This window comes from Rhinolophus sinicus, linkage group LG10 (assembly GCF_036562045.2).
Source record: "Rhinolophus sinicus isolate RSC01 linkage group LG10, ASM3656204v1, whole genome shotgun sequence".
In the NCBI taxonomy this organism is placed as follows: Eukaryota; Metazoa; Chordata; class Mammalia; order Chiroptera; family Rhinolophidae; genus Rhinolophus; species Rhinolophus sinicus.
This window is the reverse complement of record NC_133759.1, coordinates 91,485,633-91,505,256: the sequence shown is the minus strand read 5'-3', so window position 1 is coordinate 91,505,256 and position 19,624 is coordinate 91,485,633. Positions and strand designations below refer to the sequence as shown.

The following is a 19,624-nucleotide window of genomic DNA, read 5'->3' as shown; positions in this document are numbered from 1 at the left end:
GAGAGATGCCAGCATTGGCCCTAGGACAACTGAGTGACCCAATTTGCAAGAAATGTTTTCAGGGCCCCTCATTCTCTCCTGCCTAGACCCAAATTCTCAATCTAACTTGTCCATATAGCTGGTTTTTCACATTCCACAAGGGATTTTTCTCCTTTCTGGGTCCTTTCCAACTTTCATATTTGAGCTCAAAATCACCTCCTTGAGCACACGATGCAATATGTAGATGATGTATTATAGACTTGTACACTTGAAACCTATATCATTTTATGAACCAATGTCACACCAATACATTTAATGAAAAAATAAAAATAAAAAAGTCACATCCTAAGAGAGGCCTTCCATGACCACTTAATCTTGAGTAGGTATTCTATTCTCTCATAGTGACTTGTCATCACATCTATTTATGACCCTAGTAATGATCTCTATTATTTTTTTTAGTCTGTAAACATATTTATTGCCTGTTTCCATATACAATATATGCTCTATGAAGACCAGGATCATATCTATCGTGCCCCAGTGTGCCCTCAATGACTAGCAAAAAGTGTGGAACGTGCAATGGTTGCTTGTATTGGTCGGGTATTACTGCATGAGAAACCATCCCCAAATTCAGTTGTATAAAACAATGAGCATTTACTGTCATGCTCACAGGTATGAAGGTCAGCTGGGACATCTCTGTTTCAGACTTTAGTCTGTGAATTGATTGTGGTATCTCTGCTTGTTGTATTTCTCTTTCCTCGGGGGCCAGCAGGCTCTCTGGGGCATGCTCTTCTCATGGCCTCTGCTTGAAACATGACTAATACTATCCCAGTTGCCAAAGAAAGTCGTATGACTAAACATAACATTAGTGGATCAGGGAGATATAATCTTCCCAAGGAGTTTGGGGAAGAGATGGATAATTACCAAATAATAATCTAAACTACCAGTGTGCTCCATAAATATCAATGATTGAATAAATGAAAGCCCTCCCCTAGATCAGTTGACCTTTCTAGCCAAACCACTTACCAATGATTGCAATCCTGTGTCTCATCAATATTAGTTTTAGAATTTCAGTCTACTGTGAATCCATGACCTAGTGTGAAAGAAACATGCCACCCTGTTCTCCCTGAACAGGAACTAACGTAAGGTCTCTGCCTGTTTAACAGAGGATAAAACCTCTTTCGTTTGATCCTGGCTCTCTCTGTTCTCCCTCTTGAGGCACAGGGAAGTCTTCATTACTGCCCCAAACTAGAAGGGATGGAACCAATTAGAAGAACCTACCATCTGGTATGTGGGATTTGTAGATCTGCAGCCAAGATTCCAGCTGGGACTGTTTAAGAGTTTGTGCACAATAGCTTGAGTGAGTAGAGCAGGGACTATCTTGGTCACCGGTAGAGTGTAGGTGCCTCAGAATCACCAAGTATCTTAGTGCTGATAGCCCCCCAACGTTTTGTCAAAGAGTGGCTTATAGGGACCACCCCCCCACCCCAGCCACTCTGGGTGGGTGGACAGCAACTCCTAAAATTGCTCCAGGGACAGAGATTTGCTCCTGGTTGGGCAGGGATTTCAGTCTCCTCACAGCTTTGAGTAAATATAATTAGTCTGCATTGATTTCAAGCATTTTGTCTGCACTGACCTCTGATCTTCCTTTATCGCCAGAATCCCTTCTATGCGCTTCTCTTGTTGGTTGCTCTTCTCTGCTTTAGCTGGTTGACCCTTGGTCTAGCTCCAGCCTCTCTGAATTTTCCCATCTGAGATGTGTCATGAGAGGACATCTGCAATTTTTTGCCTACGGAGCATTTAATCTTCATTCTTTTGATAACAGCATCCTGATTTCCTTTAGAGGAACTGCTCCTTCTCTGTATCCATGTAGTTTGGATGGGCTGATGGAAACCAGCAATCCATTTGATCTTTCTCACCTCCCCAAGCTCTAAGAATGGTCATGTGACTAGGCCTAAGCTAACGGAAATACCACAACATCCTGGCCACTGTGTCACGTTTAGAAATAAGCATGTGTCCTGATTTTTATTCAGTGACATCAGACCCAGGACTTTTGTGGAACTGATGGGAAAAGAGAAGTGCCCTTTCCACCGGACTTTGAGATGCACACGTGAAGGCTGGCCGTACTGGGATCTGACATGTGAGATCTGACATGTGACATATACATGTCTAAGAGTAAAGCCAATTTAGAGAAAAGCTAAGCCTGAAAATCTATAGGATGTATCTTAGTCCTGCTATCATCCAAGCCCTGGAATTCGCCGTACCTGTCAAAACTACCTGGTTAGTTAAGCTGCTATCACTTGCCACCAAAAGCATCCTGACTGCTCACCACCCCAATGGGGTTGCCCCATTGCCCCTATAAGCAATAATTTCTTAAGCCAAAGACACTTTCTGGCCGATGTATTTAGTCCAATTCTGTGGACTGAGTCATAAGTAAAAAGAAATGCTTTCAGATTTAGTGTTACTGCATATTTGGACCCAGGGTAAACATAGCCTCCTTAAAATTTCAATTTTCCCCATCCACAAAATAGATTCATTCATAGATAATGGCCACCCTCATGGGAAAAACACTAAAGATTAATTAGTCACATTGTACTCATGGTACATTTATGTTAATGGAGAAGAAGCCTAGTTAATTATATTACCCCGCATTTGCCTAACACTTCTGATTTTTCAAAGCTCTTTCGTATAAGTAATGGCATTTGGCTGTTCTAATACCCCGAAGAATCTGGTACTATCACCCCATATTATACATCTGGAAATTAAACTAGACACAAAGGTTTCTCAAGGTTATATAGCAAGTGAGTGCCAAAATTGGCATTGAACAAATTATTTCAATTTCTGTGTATGCTAATTATTCTATTCAATCTCATTGGAAATTGTCCTACTGGGCTATAATGATCTTAAAGTCAAAATAATATATACAAATGATTAAACTTTTAATGGGATGATCGTCACAGAATTATTTTTAAGAAAAATTCTGGAAACTAGATATTCAATAACAGGAGACAGATTAAATAAATTAAGATACATATGTACCATAGGCTTTTAGGAAGACATTAAAAATGAATGTGTAATATTCAAAGTAACATGTATGTTATAATAAGTAAACATCATCTTTTAAGACAGTAATATAAATCGAGTCTTAATTTTTAAATTGATATGTTCAGAAAAAAGACGGGAAGTTTACCCTTACGACTGTAATTACACATTTTATTTTGTTTAGTATCTATGTCCCATGGCTCCCTATAATACGCATACCACTTTTGTACACAAAATGAAAATGATTCTCAAAAAGTTCATTTCCATCCTAGTGATTCTACATGACGAACACACAGAGACAGGCTTAACCATTGGGTGTCAGTTTCATTAGCCTCCAATTGCCTCCTTAACCCCAATTTCACCTGCATCCTCTGAGAGGGGGACCTCCCATGACCTTGGGCTTCCCCATACTCTCTGGACAACAAGCTGTGAGACACCAAAGTCACAAGTACAGTCGGGTGTGAAAAGAGATTTCCAGTAAACTCAGCACCCTGCTCTTCATGACCGCAGCTGGCACAGGCCACCTGACAGTTCAGAGGGCCGTGGCCTTGTGACAAAGCAGGGAGTGCTGATATCAGGGGAGGAGGAGGGCTGCTGCCCAGGAAGGGAAGCTTCAGGATCCACAAGAGAGCGGGCGGACACAACAGTCAACGGCATGAAGAAAGCCCTCTCAGCCCGCAGGTGTCTAGAGATAGAACCACACACTCCCCACTCCCTCTGAGCGCTCAGTTTCCTCACCTATGAAAAGAGGAGAATGGCAGTACCCACCTCATGGCATTGTATGGAGTGGAAAGTTGATTTGAAATCAACTATCCTTTCCTCCTTCTCATAAGAACCACACAGCATTGGTATAAATATTACCTTCACATGAACAAAACTGAGTTTCAAAAAAGGAGAATTGTCTTGCACAAGCCATGCAAAGCAGCAAGGGTACAGCCAGGCCTTGAACCAGAAATCCTTTATTTAGGAAACGGAGCTGTAGACCTCATTTAAGTCCCTTACTGACAATAGTCCAGAAGGAGCTGCAATGAGCTTTTGATTTGACTTACAACTAGTTTTCACTCCCATCACTTTCCAGCAACACAGTTTGATGCCGTGAAGAGTATACTAGGTAGTACACTAGTCTTCCACAGGAAGTTACAATGCAGCCTGCTAGAACTGCCAAAACTTACGATATGAAAGCACTACTCCATAAACAGCAATACTGCAGGCTTATTCTCATCACTGCCACTGAAGTTACATGATATACAGCTATGCCTTCATTCATTCTTTTATTCATTCACTCATTCAACTAGCACCACGGCCCCCTGTTCTCGGGGAGATTGTGATGAGAAGCTAAAGAAAACGCGGCCACGGCTCCCACGTTGCTTAGTCCAGTTGGGCAGATAAGACAGGTGACTAAAACCCAGGGCTGAGTGTAACACCTGCTCTGGGGCAGGTAAAAGGGCTGAGAGAAAATGAGGGTGTGAATGAGAGAAGCCAAGGAAGACTTAATGGAAAAGATGAACTTAGAGCCAGGACTGCCCAGAAGGACCGAGTTTCGACAGGGAACTATGGGAGGAACAGTTTGCAGATGTAAGTGGAAGGAACAGCGCTGTGATTTTGAGGACCACTGATGTGTCTGGTTTGACTGGAGACCAAGACGAAGTGCTGTGTGGCCTTCCCTGTGGATGAAAAAGTGGGGACCCTAGCTGATTCCCTGCCTCCACACACATGCGCCCCAGATTTCCAGGCCTGGTGCTGGATCAGCCTCCCACACTCATGGGTACACCCACAGGCACAGCACAGAGCCACGTACAAGTCAGCCCTACACACAATCACCAGCTTCCCCATCCCCCCAGCTTCTTTCCTGTCCCCATCCATCTGCCCATATGCCAGACTCCATCTCAAGCTGGAGACAAGAGTATAGGAACAAAGGTCATTGCTACATTCGCAGAAAGTCTCCAGGGAACGTGAAAGTGGCAAAGTCCCTGGAGCATCTGATTCCTGGTGAGACAACAGAAACCTGAATGTGGCCCTTCTCTGCTTCAAACCCTTCCGTGGGTTTCCCACAACTCTTGGGCTAAAAATCAAAATCCATAACAGAGCCCACCATGCCTGGCCCTTGCCACCCTCTCCAGCCCCACACTCCCTCCACCAATTTTCCTCACCACCAGGCCTCTGCCCAGGAAGCTTCTAGAATATTCCTCCTGTTCCCAGCACCACATCACCAAAAACCTTGAGCTCTGAGCTCAAACACCTATTCATTCCTCTGCCCAGAGCTGGTTCCTTTGTAATATGCTTCCAGGGAATCATGGCCCTTTCTTTCACACCTTTACCACAACCTCTAATGATACACACATTTGTATTATTATTTGACTAATAGCATCCCTCACTAGCCAGTAAGCTTCAGGAGCACAGGGCTGCTTTCTGTCTTTGTCCACGACAGTAAGCACTCCATAAATATTTGTTCAATAGTGAATGCATGCACCTGAGGCCCACAGTAAGCTTAACACCCATGCTTTTACAGAATGTGCCACTTGGTGGTGGGGGAAAGTTCAGAGCTTTCCTAAATCCTCAGTCTGTTTAGTGATCCTCCCTCCAACCAAAAGCTGGTACAAGAGCTTCTCCTCATAATTGTTTATCCCTGGAGTTTTCCATAGAGTCTCACCACAGAAATACAGCCCTAGAAGAACTCTTGGAGATCACGTGAGCTTCATTTTACAAATAAGCATTGGGTCCCTGGGGAGGTACTTCTCCAATGGTACACATGAATGATTTTAAGAAGAGGGTCCAGCGTTTGAATCTATGTCTTCAAATCTCAATCTAGTATAGTTTTCATAGCATCAAATTTGGTGTGTGTGTGTGTGTGTGTGTGTGTGTGTGTGTGTGTGTGTGTGTATGTATCCTCCAGTCCACATCCTACCTGCCTTTCTAAATTCAATCTAGATGTCCTTGTTTTATGAAACTTGGTCTGATTCCTCCATCCTCCATCTGGAAGTTTTCCTTTGCTCCTCTGAATGTGTGTGTGTGTGAGTGTGTGTGTGTGTGTGTGTGTGTGTGTGTGTGTGTGTGTGTTTCTTCTATAAGAACCTAAGCGCCTCAAGGGGAAAATCAATGCTTAATACATTTTATTTTCTTCAGTTCCTAGTGTAATGCCATATAAAGGCAAATGGATTTTATCTCTTACATTGACTTTAACTCCGACCGATTTGTAGCAGCTGCCTAGAATGCTCTGGTGAGAGGGAATTTAAGGCCAGGTCAAGATTCAGTGGGAAAGAATTCTGTAATCAATGAGTGCTGTCTGCCAGGGGATAGATGGGGCAGTGATGGCCCATATGCTCCATAGAGGGCGATACTAAAAGTGCTTTGAATAAAAATGCATGATGTTACAGTTTTTCAAATGTTCTATACCTTATCTCACGCATCTGAGAGGAGAACAGGAACCTCTCCCAACTCAGCAGAAGTCTTCCAACTAGTCAGAGGAAGTAACGTTCACACACACTTTTCTGCACACAAAGAGCTTATGATGATCAATATTGTAACAAGAACCAAGAGCCAACCACAGATACATATTGAAGACAGCGTGTCTTATGGTGAGGGCACCAGGTAAAAATGGAGGAGCCACAATCGTATTGTAACATCAACCAGAGAGACGCAGAAATGCAGATATCTGAGAACGTAGTGAGGATGCAGGAACAAACTGAACTCTCCACCTTCCCCAAACAAACATGTGCTGTAGGGGTTGGGGGTGGGAGGTGGGGAGGAGAAATATTGTGATTTTATCCACTTAAAAATACCTTCCTCTCACTTCACTGCCCAAATCTGCTCTACCTGTCAATGCTCATTCCAGCTGCACATCTCACGATGTCTTCTCTATCTGCAGCCATATAGCTTCTGCCTTGGAAGTCTTAGCTCTTAATCCTAAACTTCATGGTGGCACTTCTTGTGGTGGGCTCTTGTCCTGCTGTTTCACTTTTTTGTGTCCATGTAGTTATTTATCTTGAAAGGGCGAAAGCTCACTGAGTTTAGGAAACCTCAAAGGTGGCTTCAATACTAGCTTTGGCTCTTTTTCAATGCATAATATTGTGAAGACATGTAACCTCTCTCAAGTTCAGTCACGTCATCTATAAAGTGGGGATAATAACCTTTTAACATTGCTACAAAACTTAAATAAGACAACCTATATGAAGTATCTGCCACATAGTAAGTCTGCAAAATAATCCACGTTTACCCCACCACCAGTCCTCCATGCTTTTTATTACTATATCCAGACTAATTTTTTGAGAGCCGGAGTTGCATTTCTTTTCTGTCCTCAACTATTTGTTACAAATTGAAGATGCTAATAGAATTAAATAATGAAACAACAGACGCGCAAGGATATAAATCAGGTATTTGGGCTGCTTACAGGTGTGGGCAAGCAACATCCTTTGTTCCATTGGCCACACGTGTAAGAGAGAGTGTTTGGTAAACTTGAATTTATGCCTCATACTTAAAGAGGGCAGCACTTCTCAGCTCCGGACAATAGAAACGGAGCAGAAATGTGGTTCCAGGGTTGCCTGGTGCCCAACATTTTTTCAAGGAAGCCAGAAATCTGGATTTTATGTCAAATTTTGAAAAGCACCGTGCAAGTCAAGCAAAACACATCTGTGGACTATTAGTTTGCCACTCTGAAAGCGATGAAGGATGTTCAGGCAAGAGCTAAGCAGACACTTCCCTGTTGCCAATGCCCCAAATCTTGTTAGAATGCCCTTGGGTTTCCTAAGAAGGTCCAGGACAGAGGGAGTCCCCCTCTAATTAAGCACACTCCCTTCCCCTGATTGCTGGTAAGGCTCGCAGCATCTTGACTCCGTGTGATTCCCTGGCTCCCAGAGACATTTGTTCATCTGTGTTAGAGGAATAGCCCTGTGACAGATGTTCCCGGCATCACCAAGCAATAGACATACATGGTCTTTCTGGACAGCAGTTCACATTCTGTTGGGAGAGTTGACGTATAAACACACAACACGGCAACACTTCAGGACAAATCCACTGGGGTTTAAAAACTCAATGCTTTCAGGAGCCAGGCAGGTAAAGGAAATGAGAGAAGTGGGCTGCTTGGGAAGGAAGCCATCCAGATGGGACACTGCCAGCTCCATCCTAGCAAATCTGGGATCTAGTATTGTCAGATCTTTTGAAATTTCAAAGAGAGCTGAGATACCCAAATTTTGATGTGAAATTCCATGATTCTCAAACTCTGTCCTAAAACTGGCCTGTGGATGGCCATTTGGTGATCCCGTCTGCAGTAATTGATCAATGTTCAGTGAGAGGCCCAGCCACGAAGTGCCATGGGAAGTTAGAGCAGGGGGAGAACAGAACTCTACAGTGTCCTCTTTCCCTTTGCATATGCCGTTCCCTCATCCCTTTCCAGCCCCATCAGCTTGTCCTCCTGGAAAGCTTCTATTTATCGTTGGAACTCAGTTCAACCACCACCCTCAGAATGGCCACTAACACTCCCTACAAATTGCTGCTATAACACATACAAAATTACATTTAATTTTTTTTTAATATATATATATAGGACAGTCAGCCTTACTAGGGATAAGGTCCTCAGGGGCAGGGAATATGTCTTCCTTTTGTCTGCATTTCTAGAGCCTAGTAGCATGCCTGGGTTTGGTGAAGGGCCCAGAAATGTTTGCTAAGGGAGTAGAAGCCTTTTCACATTCAAGAGTTTCTCAAGGTTTGGTTCCCCTACTAACTACTAGAGAATCCCCATAGGGCCAGTTCTTGAATATTCTGATTCAGGAAGTCTCGAGTCCACCCCTAGGTCTTGCTTTAAAGAAACTCCCTGGGTGAATTTTATGCGCACTGAAGTTGGAAGACCTCTGGGCTAAACCGTAACCCCCACAAGGAAACAGGCTGTGTCTCCCTTGCTGGCCGTTAGATGCCTAGCACCTGGCACAGTGCTTGGCTTGAAGTAGGCATTTGGCATGTATTTGCTGAATGAATGGATGGATGGATGAATGAATGAAAAGGTAGGAATTAAATTGCATCAGTGCTCCTCAGACACTAATAGAAGGCCAGTTCGTGATTCATCTGTCCCTTTGTTTATGCTCACCACAAAGGCACCAGGATAAGCTGAATAGCTGTTCAGTAACTACCATCTCTATGCATAGTCTCCCAACACCTGCCCCTGTAAGCTTGGAAGAAGGCTCAGAGGCGATCCCAAGGCATTTGGGTTTGCTGATTGAATGACTTTAGCCCTTCATGATGGCAGACAAGGAAAGTGAGAAAGAGTGAATGCAAAGAAGACACAAAACTCTCATCCTGGCCAGTGGTACTTGCAGCACTCCTTTACTGTAGCTCCTGCATCCCTATGCTGTAATTAACCACTCTTTCTTTCCAATCCCCTGTTGCCAACACATCTAGTAGTAATAGTTCCTGTTACACTTCTCCCTTCCTTTCTCCACCCTCTGGTGGAAGGATAATGAATAGCAAAATACACAAGAAAATATCAAATGACAGCAAAAATTATGAAAAAACAAAGATTTGCTTTTTGGTTTTTTTTTTTGGAGTTAAGATTGAGGCAGTTAATTTAAGGTAACTACTAGGCGAGATTTTAAAAAATTAAATCAATAAGATGCTTTTCCTGTTTTTCCATAAATGATTAATTACTACATACTACCTAAAACCTCTCTGCTCCCTTTGACATTTTTTTTTACTCACTTCAAATTGGGACAGATGTACAGTTTCTCAGACCAATGGACCACATGAACATAGCCCCAGAGGATTCTCTAGCCTCATACGGACATTAACAAGAGAATCTTCCAGGCAGGTTGGGTATTACAATGCCACATTACCACCCAAATTGCTCCGTACCCCCTGTGATCCTGGAGCTAAAGAGAAGAAAGTAAAGGCCTAAGCACAAGATAATGTTATTGCTTCTCAGACAATCCCCTTAGCAGTGGCCCCCACTGGACTGTCAGCTACTTTGAGCAAAGGCCTCTTATCTTCTATTTTTCCAATGTCCACTTTGGTTCACAACATGGAAGAAACATTTGAAGAATAATCAGATTCACAGAAACCTGTACACTGGTATATGGCAGGAATCAAGTTCAAGGACCCAGATCCATTCATTCCAGGTTTACTAACCACATGGATAATATTGCCTGTATCATATTTCAATCTCTCAATAAATGGCCAACAACCCTATTAAAGATGAAGTCTTGGGTTGTTAAGATAACAATACAGAAGCGTCACCTTTTGCCTCAGAGAATTTCCTCCTATTTTTGTCTTTTATTATCTTGTCCTGTCAGTCAACATCTTGACACTAGGATAGCAGTTAACATCTCTTTCCACCAAGCTCCGCTGGAGACAGATCTCAGCAATCTGAGTGAATACACACGCTAGCCATTTCTTCTTCTTGATTCCCGAAGCAAGTAACCCTTCTTGAGTAGTGGACCCTTTTGAGAGTATGACAAACACTATGGGATCCGTCCCAGGGAATAAATGAGCGTATTCACATGCATGCAAGAGATTATCCATAATGTCAGGTCATTTTTAGATAGATAGATGCCCACACACAAATCCATCGAAATACCCTACTCTAAGCCATATCAAAAGGAATGGGAGGTTAACTGATGACCAAATACCTACTCAGTATCACTCTAGCTTTCCATAGAGATGATTTCACAAAACTACCACTTAACAATTAAACTTCAGCTCCTTTTTACGGGTAATGAGTAACACAGTAGACAAGATTTTCAACCTCAGAATTACCAAAAGGCAGAATTGCAATTTTATTTGTTCAGTGGGTCACTCCCGTACAAAAACTCACAGCTACAGTTTGAAGCACTATAAGGTTTTCTTCTTAGATGCTTTGTTAGGCTACTGACTTACAAGACCCACAAAACTCCCTTTTGCTTCTTGGGTAATCTCAGTATAATTGATCAGGGTACCATGGGGTTGGTGTATCTATCACAGTGCCCGGGGACATGGTTCTTAGGGTCACCATTTACTTTCTGGGTGACCTTGGGCAAGTTATGTAACCTGTGGCAACCTTAGTTTCTCCATTTCTAAAAGAGAACATAGTGTGCAGGGCTTGTGACTGACACATGAAAAGCAATTAGTACATTGCATAGACCAAAACAGATGCTCGATAAATGGCAATGAATGTTACTGTAACTGTCTATAAAGTACTTTCAGTTCCTGACACTCTTTAAGTCCTCAACAAATGGAATTTGGTACAATCATAATTCTGGGAATTTGTGTCTACGTTGTCTTATACGTGGTCTTTGGGATAGGGAGAATTCTGAATTCTCATTTTGAGCCCTTACAGCATATTCAGCTGAAATAACTGAGAGCCCACCATAAGGAAATGTGGGAAGAGATGAAGGAAATACGGTCTGTGACTTCTAACATCCACAGCTCAGCAGAAGTCACCAAGTCCAGAGTCTCACACAAAACCTACGGTGGCAATTTAATCCAATTTCGGATTTTAAATGGTTCTTGCCCGTTCAGCTCACACTTCCATATCATAATTTCCTACTTGAGCTTAATCCCTAGAGGGAAAATGTCTCCACTGATTAATTTTTATGTTTTCGTTTGTCATAAAATGGCCATCATGCAACCACACAGTTTGCTTTTCAGTCCTAGGTGTGAGAAAAAACTCAGGATAGTGTTCATTGCCCCCATTTTATAATGCATTCAATTCAGACGTCAGAAATTTCCCTCTCCCATCTCCTTCTTCAGGTCACCTCTGTTCTGTTTTAGGCTCAAAGGTCATCCTACAAAACATGTCTTAGGCCATCAATCATTTCAAGGCATTTTGGAAACAATCAAGGCACCAACTTGTAAATAATGATCGGTCATTTTCAAAAACGGGAAACCATGTATACAACTTCTCATGTGTCTTTTCTTATCAAGCTACAGGGACATTTTGTTCTCTTCAATGGTGGACGGGAAAAGGTGTAAGCATGTTAAATCACATTCTCTAAGTCACAACCTTCACTTTGATGTCTCTCAGAAGTTTCCTATGTGCGAAACTTTCAGCTGAACCAGCAAACCTCTGGGAGGTAGAGGAGATGCTGTCAATCCAAGTACCCACCCTGCTGGCATTTCAAGTTAGCTGGCAGTGAAAAAGCAAACCCATTCCATGAAGCACTTCAGGGTCTAAAATACCAAATGATGGAATTACTCAAAAGGCCCTGGACATTTTTCTTGGAGGGTTTTCTCTTATGAAGACAAATGACAACTCAAGTCATTTTTGCAACACCACCACCTACCCACAGGCCCTCCTCCCATTGGTCGATCGCAGAAAGAAATCTCAGAAATAGAAGCAATTACTTACATCTATAGGTCATCTCAAAGCTGTCACTGATGTTCACAATATCAATCTGGGGGAGGAGCTTTGGGGGTTCTGTGAGTTGCGACAAAGCAAATCTAAATGCGGCATGTTCCTGTGACTGCTGATTTGGAAATAATCCCCCTATGAGGAGAGAAAATGCAACACGGTATTTGGGCTAGAGACAGGTTTTATTCTTCACCCACCAGCCCACCCCGGATGGGCCCTTTGCTTCTCCCACGCCAAACTCACTAGTTGTAGCCTTTAGTGGTAGGATGAGAGTTCAAATAGATGCAACTGGGTCCTGAGGCTTCAACGTCTGCAGATGAGCTTTTATGGGACAAGGGCCTTGACTAGCTGTCTCTCACTCTGCCCACATATTTGATTGTGCACCCCTCAACTCAGCTCAGGTCAGATAAAACAAGAGAACTGTGGCATTGCTCTTGCCTCTCCCTTGTGCAAACCACTTAAGTGGCCTATGCTCTTGCATACACATAAACCCTCGCTGTGTCTGAGGTGTCCTGTGTTGAACCCATTTCTCAGCACAGAGCCTTCAGGGGGTAGTGCTAACCAATGTTGTACAGTGAAACTAACTCTGGGAGCCTGTGGGCTTCTCTGGCACTATACCCATTGGCTTTGACACTTTTGGTCTTTCACCTGCCAGGACCTGTGTGTAATTGAACTATCCTATCACTTCTCAGGTTTATTATTCATTTCCTCTGAAAACTCTTGATGTTCTGCAAAGCAAATCTTTCACACTCATGATCCCAGCTCCCTAGGAATGACTTGTTACATAAGGGATTGCCGTGGTGTGTATTTGTATGGTAGAACCTTGGGCTTTAAAGACATGGGGACTTGAGAATGCCAAGAGCATATGAACATTCTATTCTAGTAAAAAGCACAAGTAAGGCTCCTGTTGAGCCTCCAGCTCCAAGAAACCTGAGTGTGTGGCTTTATATTTACTATTGACATGTAAATGAATTAATATGCATTAATATACATTCCTAGGAACTAAAATCAGCTATTTCCAGACTCTGAACTATAATGAATGTTTACATGGAAGTTGATCTCAGATCCGACAGGAATCATGGGCCAAGTATCATGCATTTCTAACTTCTTATACAGGGGGTATGTGTTTATTTTTAAGAACCAATAAATGGATTGTAAGGCTTTTCTTAGAGATTGTACAAGGAGAATCAAGTACTACTTGCTAGTGGTGGTATTTTTAGTATTTGTTCTCTAATTTAATGTTTCCACCATTTATTTGAAAACAAAACTATGGTTGTATCAGTTGAACAAGCAAGTTGGAGCTAAATCTGATGAAAACTCTGCAGAGGTACACGAGCAAACATATCATATACACCCCTCTGCATTTATACCCATGACAATACGTACAAATACACTTGATGAAAGCAAGTCCACATAGCTCAACCCAAACATTTCCAATCAGCAAAGTATGGGCAATGCCTAAGTCCCGACAGAAACAGTGACATGCGTAAGAGCAAGTGATTTACACATGTTCATATGCCTCCATTTTAAAGAGTAAAAACAAAAACACCCTTCTTGATTCTGATGCTCCCCTTTTCCCCCCAGATGACCACACCCCAAACACTTCCCAGTCCCCTTCCTCCACCCCTGCAATGAATGAAAGAGAGGGGGTGGCGATGAGCAGGCTGGGCTGCAAGGGAAGTGTCTCTGAGACGAGGCAGGAAGTTTTGTTTTACGTGTGACACTAACACACATACACAGACACACTTCGGAATGTAGCTTAACAGGTGTCAGGAAACAAAGCAAGTTACTCCATGGCGATTCCAACCATCCCTGGAGCCAGCCCACTAAAGAGACCGATACTGCAGCACATGTGTGCCCAGAAAAATACCACCTGCACTGCATCCCCCCACAAACACACACTCACACAAAGAACACAAACAAGCAGTAATGGGAACTTCCCCTCGTGGAGCTGTGTCCCTACTGGGGGAGAAAAAACAGAACCCAAATCAACCCAGATGCCTCCAACCGAAGCATGCGGGATTCCGGGTCACACCGAATCCCTGAGCCCTTGTGGACACATGTTGTTATCACGTTGGTATTGGTGTAATTGCTCCTGTTTGTTTTGCTTTCACCCGTCGTCGTTCTTATTAGGGGGAGCAATGTCTGTCAGCTGCCCCATGAATACAGGGAGGGTGGAGGGTCCCTTTAGAGAAACAACAACCAGGAAGGGAAAATGGGGAACAACAAGGCGTGCAGCATGTTGCAATGTGGCTCCAAGTTGAAAGGATGGAGCCCAGTGCTGGGGAAAGCGAAGCGGAGGGGAGAGGAACCTGTGTCTATGTGTGTGTGAGAGAGAAGCAGACGATGTCTGTGCATGGAAAATCTAAGAGGAGGGGGGTGATCGATGGGATGGAGAAAAGGAAGGCTGGGAAGTTCCAGGATCCCAGGAGCAGGGGCCACCAGCCCAGCATGGCAGACAGCAGAGAGAAGACTAGGGGTGTCCAGAGCAAGAGGGGGAGCCCCCTTGACTTGGAGCGGGGCCTTTGGCATTATTTCAGTGGCTGCAATAAACCCAGCATTCTTCACTCCTTGTCTTAGAGGGTCTCTTTAAAGAGACTTGCCCCAGCTAAGAAATCACTGCCTCTCTCAAAAATGTATATACATCTCTAATACACAATCCCACACATAATGCATACACCACACTTATTTATATAAGTAAGTGAATCAGGCACCATCTACCCAGCAATGGAGTTAACTACTTCAACACCCACCATCTCTTTCCTTGCTGTGATTTTTTTTTTCCTCCAAAGCACTGGTTCCTCCATTTCACACGCTCATGCCTAGAATGTGAGTGGTGTGTGTGTGTGTGTACCTGTGTGTGCGCGCGCACACACTTCCCTTCTGCTCCTCATCTGATCAAGGGAAGCCCCCTCCCTGTGCTGTGGCCCAAGTCTCCCATCACCTCACAGCTTTCGATAGCCAAGCACAGCCCGTACTGGGCGTGGGGGTTGGGGGGGGGGACACAGACTGCCACCCCATACACACACACACACACACACACACAAACCTGGCCAGACCCACAAAGTCCCTCCCCAGGCTGCCCCTTTCACTCACCGATCTGGATGTTGTTGGGGAAATTGGCACCTACTACCGCGCCTAGGAAACCGGTGCAGAAGAAGGCAAAAATGTGCTGCATATTCCTTTTTGCATTGGCGAAAAGGAAGCCCAGGTCCAATCATAGATTTGGTGTTTCTCCCCCTTCCCTTTATTCCGCTCTCTGTGCTGCCTGTTCTTTTCCTCCTGCAGTTGCTTCCTTCCTTGCTTGCTTCCTTTCTTCCTTCTGCGAGGTTTGTCTGTTTCCCTTGGAATCCGAGCACTTAAACTGCAGCGTTAACACCAACTGACAGCCAGATTAACTGAGCACGGACAAGAGGAGCCGTCCTCATGCTAGCCGAGCGCTCGCTCCGTCTCCTCTCCTCGCGCAGCCTGCCTCTCGCTCCCTCCCCCTCACATTCACACAGGCGGCAAGCTCTGTGCTCATACCACCGAGCCAGCTCAGAGTTTCACTGCCGACCTCCTCTCCCTGTCACTCCCTGACTCCCAGCCCTCAGCGTATCCTCCTTTCTGTGCGCAGGGCGGATGGGTGGGTGGGTGAGTGAGGGGGTGTGATACAGGGAGCTTGGCCCTGAAAGGCACAACCCCCGCTGTCCCCTTCCCCCTCCCCCGCCTTTCTCAGCTCTCTGCCCCCCTCCCCCAACCCCCAGCCAGGCAGATGCTTCTGGGAATGTGGGTTCAGCTGCAAGTCAGTAGGTGGCAGGGGGTCCCCACGATTGTCCTCCATCCACTCGCTGCTTGATCTAGGTCACTTTTTCTAGGAGCGAACCGGCTGTGCTGGATTTATCTCCTACACTCCACTGGCCCAATTATTCCTACAACTAATTCCTGAGGGGAAGACCCTAGAAATCCCTCCTAGGAGCTTTAAAGGAGAAAAAAACCTTTCCCCCTCCTAATAGGAGGAATGACAGAAAGTCAACCCTGAGGGTCTGGAATGATTGGCAGGTGCCTTGACTTGGACATTTGGAAGTCCCCCACTGCCTTTACCAGCGGAATGGTGGGCTCTTCAATCCCAGGCATTGAAAGTGGGCCCCCTGCCCCTTTTCTCTGCATTCCACAGGAGACTTTAGCATCAGAATGTGTGGGTGTACAATGAAGGCGAAGGATACTTACACAGAGCAATTACATGAGTCATTTTGCAGGGATTCTAGTGAGAGGACTCAGGCTTCTTTCTGTTGTCTCTGGATGCCGGCCATTGGCGTGTAACATGGGATGCCACAGACCCTCCTGGGTGGGGGCTTCCACTCAAATCACCTGCAGAGAGAACAGGTGTGTTCAGGGAAATAGTGTGGGTTGCAAAGCGCCAGTCACTAACTGTCACGGAGCACTTGACAGTTTCTGAAGCAACTTCACAGTGTCACCCCGCTCTCACGCCAGCCCTATGAAGCGGCCAGGACCCTTATTTTACAGATGAAAAAACTGAGGCTCCAGGGATTAAAGCATGAAGACGTGATGGAGTCTAGACCCTTGGAACGAAAATATGGTCCAACCGATGGACTTGAATGCTCTGAGCATTAGCAATTGACCCACGTGCTCTGATCAGAACTCCCACCAGACAGATGATAATCCAGCACAGGAAAGCCTACCTTTCCCCAGCTAGAAAGAGGGAGAACAGATCCGATTTTGCTTTGGCACTTGACTGGGCCATTTTATCCCAAAACTCCTCACTTCCCTCACCAAGACTGCATAATCACACACATTCGCAGGACAGCTACAAGGGCTGGGATTTGCAAGAAATTCTGATCATGTTCAATGGAGCCCCTAAACAAGGACCATCTTAGAGGTCAGATGCTTTATCATTTCTTGAGCACTTTCACATGTATTTATTAGCTCATGCGATTTTTAAAGCTAATGTTTATTCATTTAATTACCATGTGCTAGGTACCTTGCTAAGCGATGTGCATGCATCATTTACTTGTGCAATAATGCCTGTGGTAGATAATCTAAACCCCATTTTATAGATAAAGAAACTGAGACCTAATAATTTATCCAAGATTCTACTACTAACAAGATAGAGATTGGGGATTTGAATACAGGAAATTCTACCATCAGGCCCAAGCTCTTCACCCTTAGGCTCTAATAGCAGGAAACACTGGGCAGGAACATTCTAGAAGTGTGTAAGCATCAGCTTGGGAAGGTGGGAGAACAAATCAGGAAAGATCACCTCTAAGGTCCCTGCTGACATTAAAAGTCTGTGATGCAATGACTCCATCTTAAAATATAATTTCTCCATTTGCATTTTTTGTCTCTTACTATTTTGAATGGTACCTGGGGATCTTTTAAGTTCTCTGAGCTTTATGCCTGGTAATAATAATAATTATGCTGTCACTAAAAGCTTCACACATCTCTGTCACCTTTCACGGAAAGATCTCAAAGCCCTTTGCAAGAATTAATTAGCAAAACCTCAATGCCCACCTATACTAGGTAAGACTTGTTTTGCTTACTTTGGGGGAGAGGGTCTTAAAGGAGTCAAAACCATGCATATTTTCTATGATCATTATAAATCATACAGTCGGGTGGATTTTCCTAAAATATAGCTCTGTGTTATTACTCTGCTCAAATATGGTTAATGACTCCCCTTGGCCTATTAGATATATATTGTTCCATGATTAAATAAACATGGCAATTACATATTTCGAGCTTGGGCATGTAGGTCAAAACACATTTGGATTCAACTGTTTATCTTCCAATATTGGTGGAGAACCTACTCTGTATCTGACAGGGTGTCGGGTGCTGGGGGATATGGGAAAGAATAAGACACATTCTCCTCCTTAAGGCAGGCGAATGTGGTAGAAGAGAAAGATAGACGAACCCAGTCATCCAGAGCAGACATGACACATGCTCTAATAGAGATGTAAACACAACTCGGGGGACGGCGGTGGGGGCAAAGAAAGAAGCAACCAATATGTCTGTCTGTGGGAAACCAGCAAGGCTTCAAAGGAGCTGAGCCGTGAAGGAGGAAACTACAGGCAGAAAGTGAGGGCTGAGGGAAGTGATGCAAACCAAGGAGAGAGCACCTGCACGGCCTGGGGACAGAAGACGCCACATGCTCCCGGAGCCTGGAGCCTGTCGTGAGGAGTAGGGAGAGGGGATGGGGAACGGGAATCCTAGAAGAGGTCAGGGTCAGGATTTGAAAGCCACTGGATTCCTGGAAGGTAATGGAGAGCCATGGGATAATTTGTCGTCCGTATGGTAGTTATATAGCCAGGAATGAGCATGAGGATGGAGAGGGCGACCACGGGTGATTTCCTCATTTCCTCGGCTTCCAAGGTTAAGACTGCACACCGTACACCCCCTAAATAACCTATTCTGATGTCGTCCTTCATTAGTTCATCATGTCGTCTCTCTTCATCGCCCCCAATCCTGTTTGCCAGCCCCAATACCAGTCCTGGAAGGTTTGACCGTCGTGACCATACAGATACGCGGCACACTATTTACACAGCATTTTTCCTTCCACGATCTCCTTTCATCCTCCAAAAACCCCACAAGGGCAGGAATTAGAACCTACTTTACACATTAAGTAGGACTCAGAGTCTTAGATGTGTCGCTTAAGCTAACTGGCTGCGGATTTCTCCCCCAGGGGATACTTGGCAGCACCTACAGACATTATGGGTAATCATTGGGATGGTGCTATGGGCAACTAGAGGGTAGAGGCCAGGGATGCTGCTTAACATTGTACAATACGCTGGACAACTTCCCACTACAAAGAATTATCTGGTGCAAAATGTCAAAGTGCTGATATTGAAAGGGGGACATAGTAACTGGCACACTAGGAAGTAGGTACCAGGGCCCCTATTCTAACCTCCCTCTCCACTGTTTTACACTGAAAAAAATTAGATTCATCTTTCAAGACTTTTCATATTTGAAAATGGGATACCTGAAGATGGATGCGTGTTCCTTAAAGTCTAAATGGATGAGAATCGTGGAGGGACTCCAGGCAGTGGACAGGCCGAGGGGAGCCTTCCTAATGCCGCTCAAATTGTGCCCCAGAGACGGCATAGCACCTACTCCTAAGATCAATCAGACCTAGCTCAGTCCACATTTTTGGCATACTTTAAGTTCCATTAACATGGAGCCAACGTAGCCTAAGATTTATGTATTTGGCTTTGGTTTTAACACCACAAATCAAGGGTAATTGTATTGGGCAGGGATTTCAAATTCAAATGCCTCCCTCCATGGGCCAAGCAGGGAAATGAATGA

At 44.4% G+C, this 19,624-nt stretch overlaps 1 protein-coding gene across 5 annotated transcripts in view; it reads right to left on the bottom strand.

Annotated features, from left to right (window-relative positions):
• GRIA1 (glutamate ionotropic receptor AMPA type subunit 1) overlaps positions 1–15,905 on the bottom strand; it is a 289,345-nt gene extending 273,440 nt beyond the window's left edge. Inside the window, exons 1-2 of one of the 5 annotated variants that reach the window (XM_019750390.2) lie at positions 15,425–15,905; positions 12,326–12,463 (exon numbers count right to left, since the gene is read on the bottom strand). In XM_019750390.2, the coding sequence (XP_019605949.1) occupies positions 12,326–12,463; positions 15,425–15,506 (220 nt within the window). In that variant the 5' untranslated portion in view covers positions 15,507–15,905. The remainder of the gene's footprint in view (positions 1–12,325; positions 12,464–15,424) is intronic. The other 4 variants (XM_019750391.2, XM_019750392.2, XM_074313815.1 and 1 more) reach the window with 4 other exon arrangements.
• Positions 15,906–19,624: the final 3,719 nt, after the last annotated feature.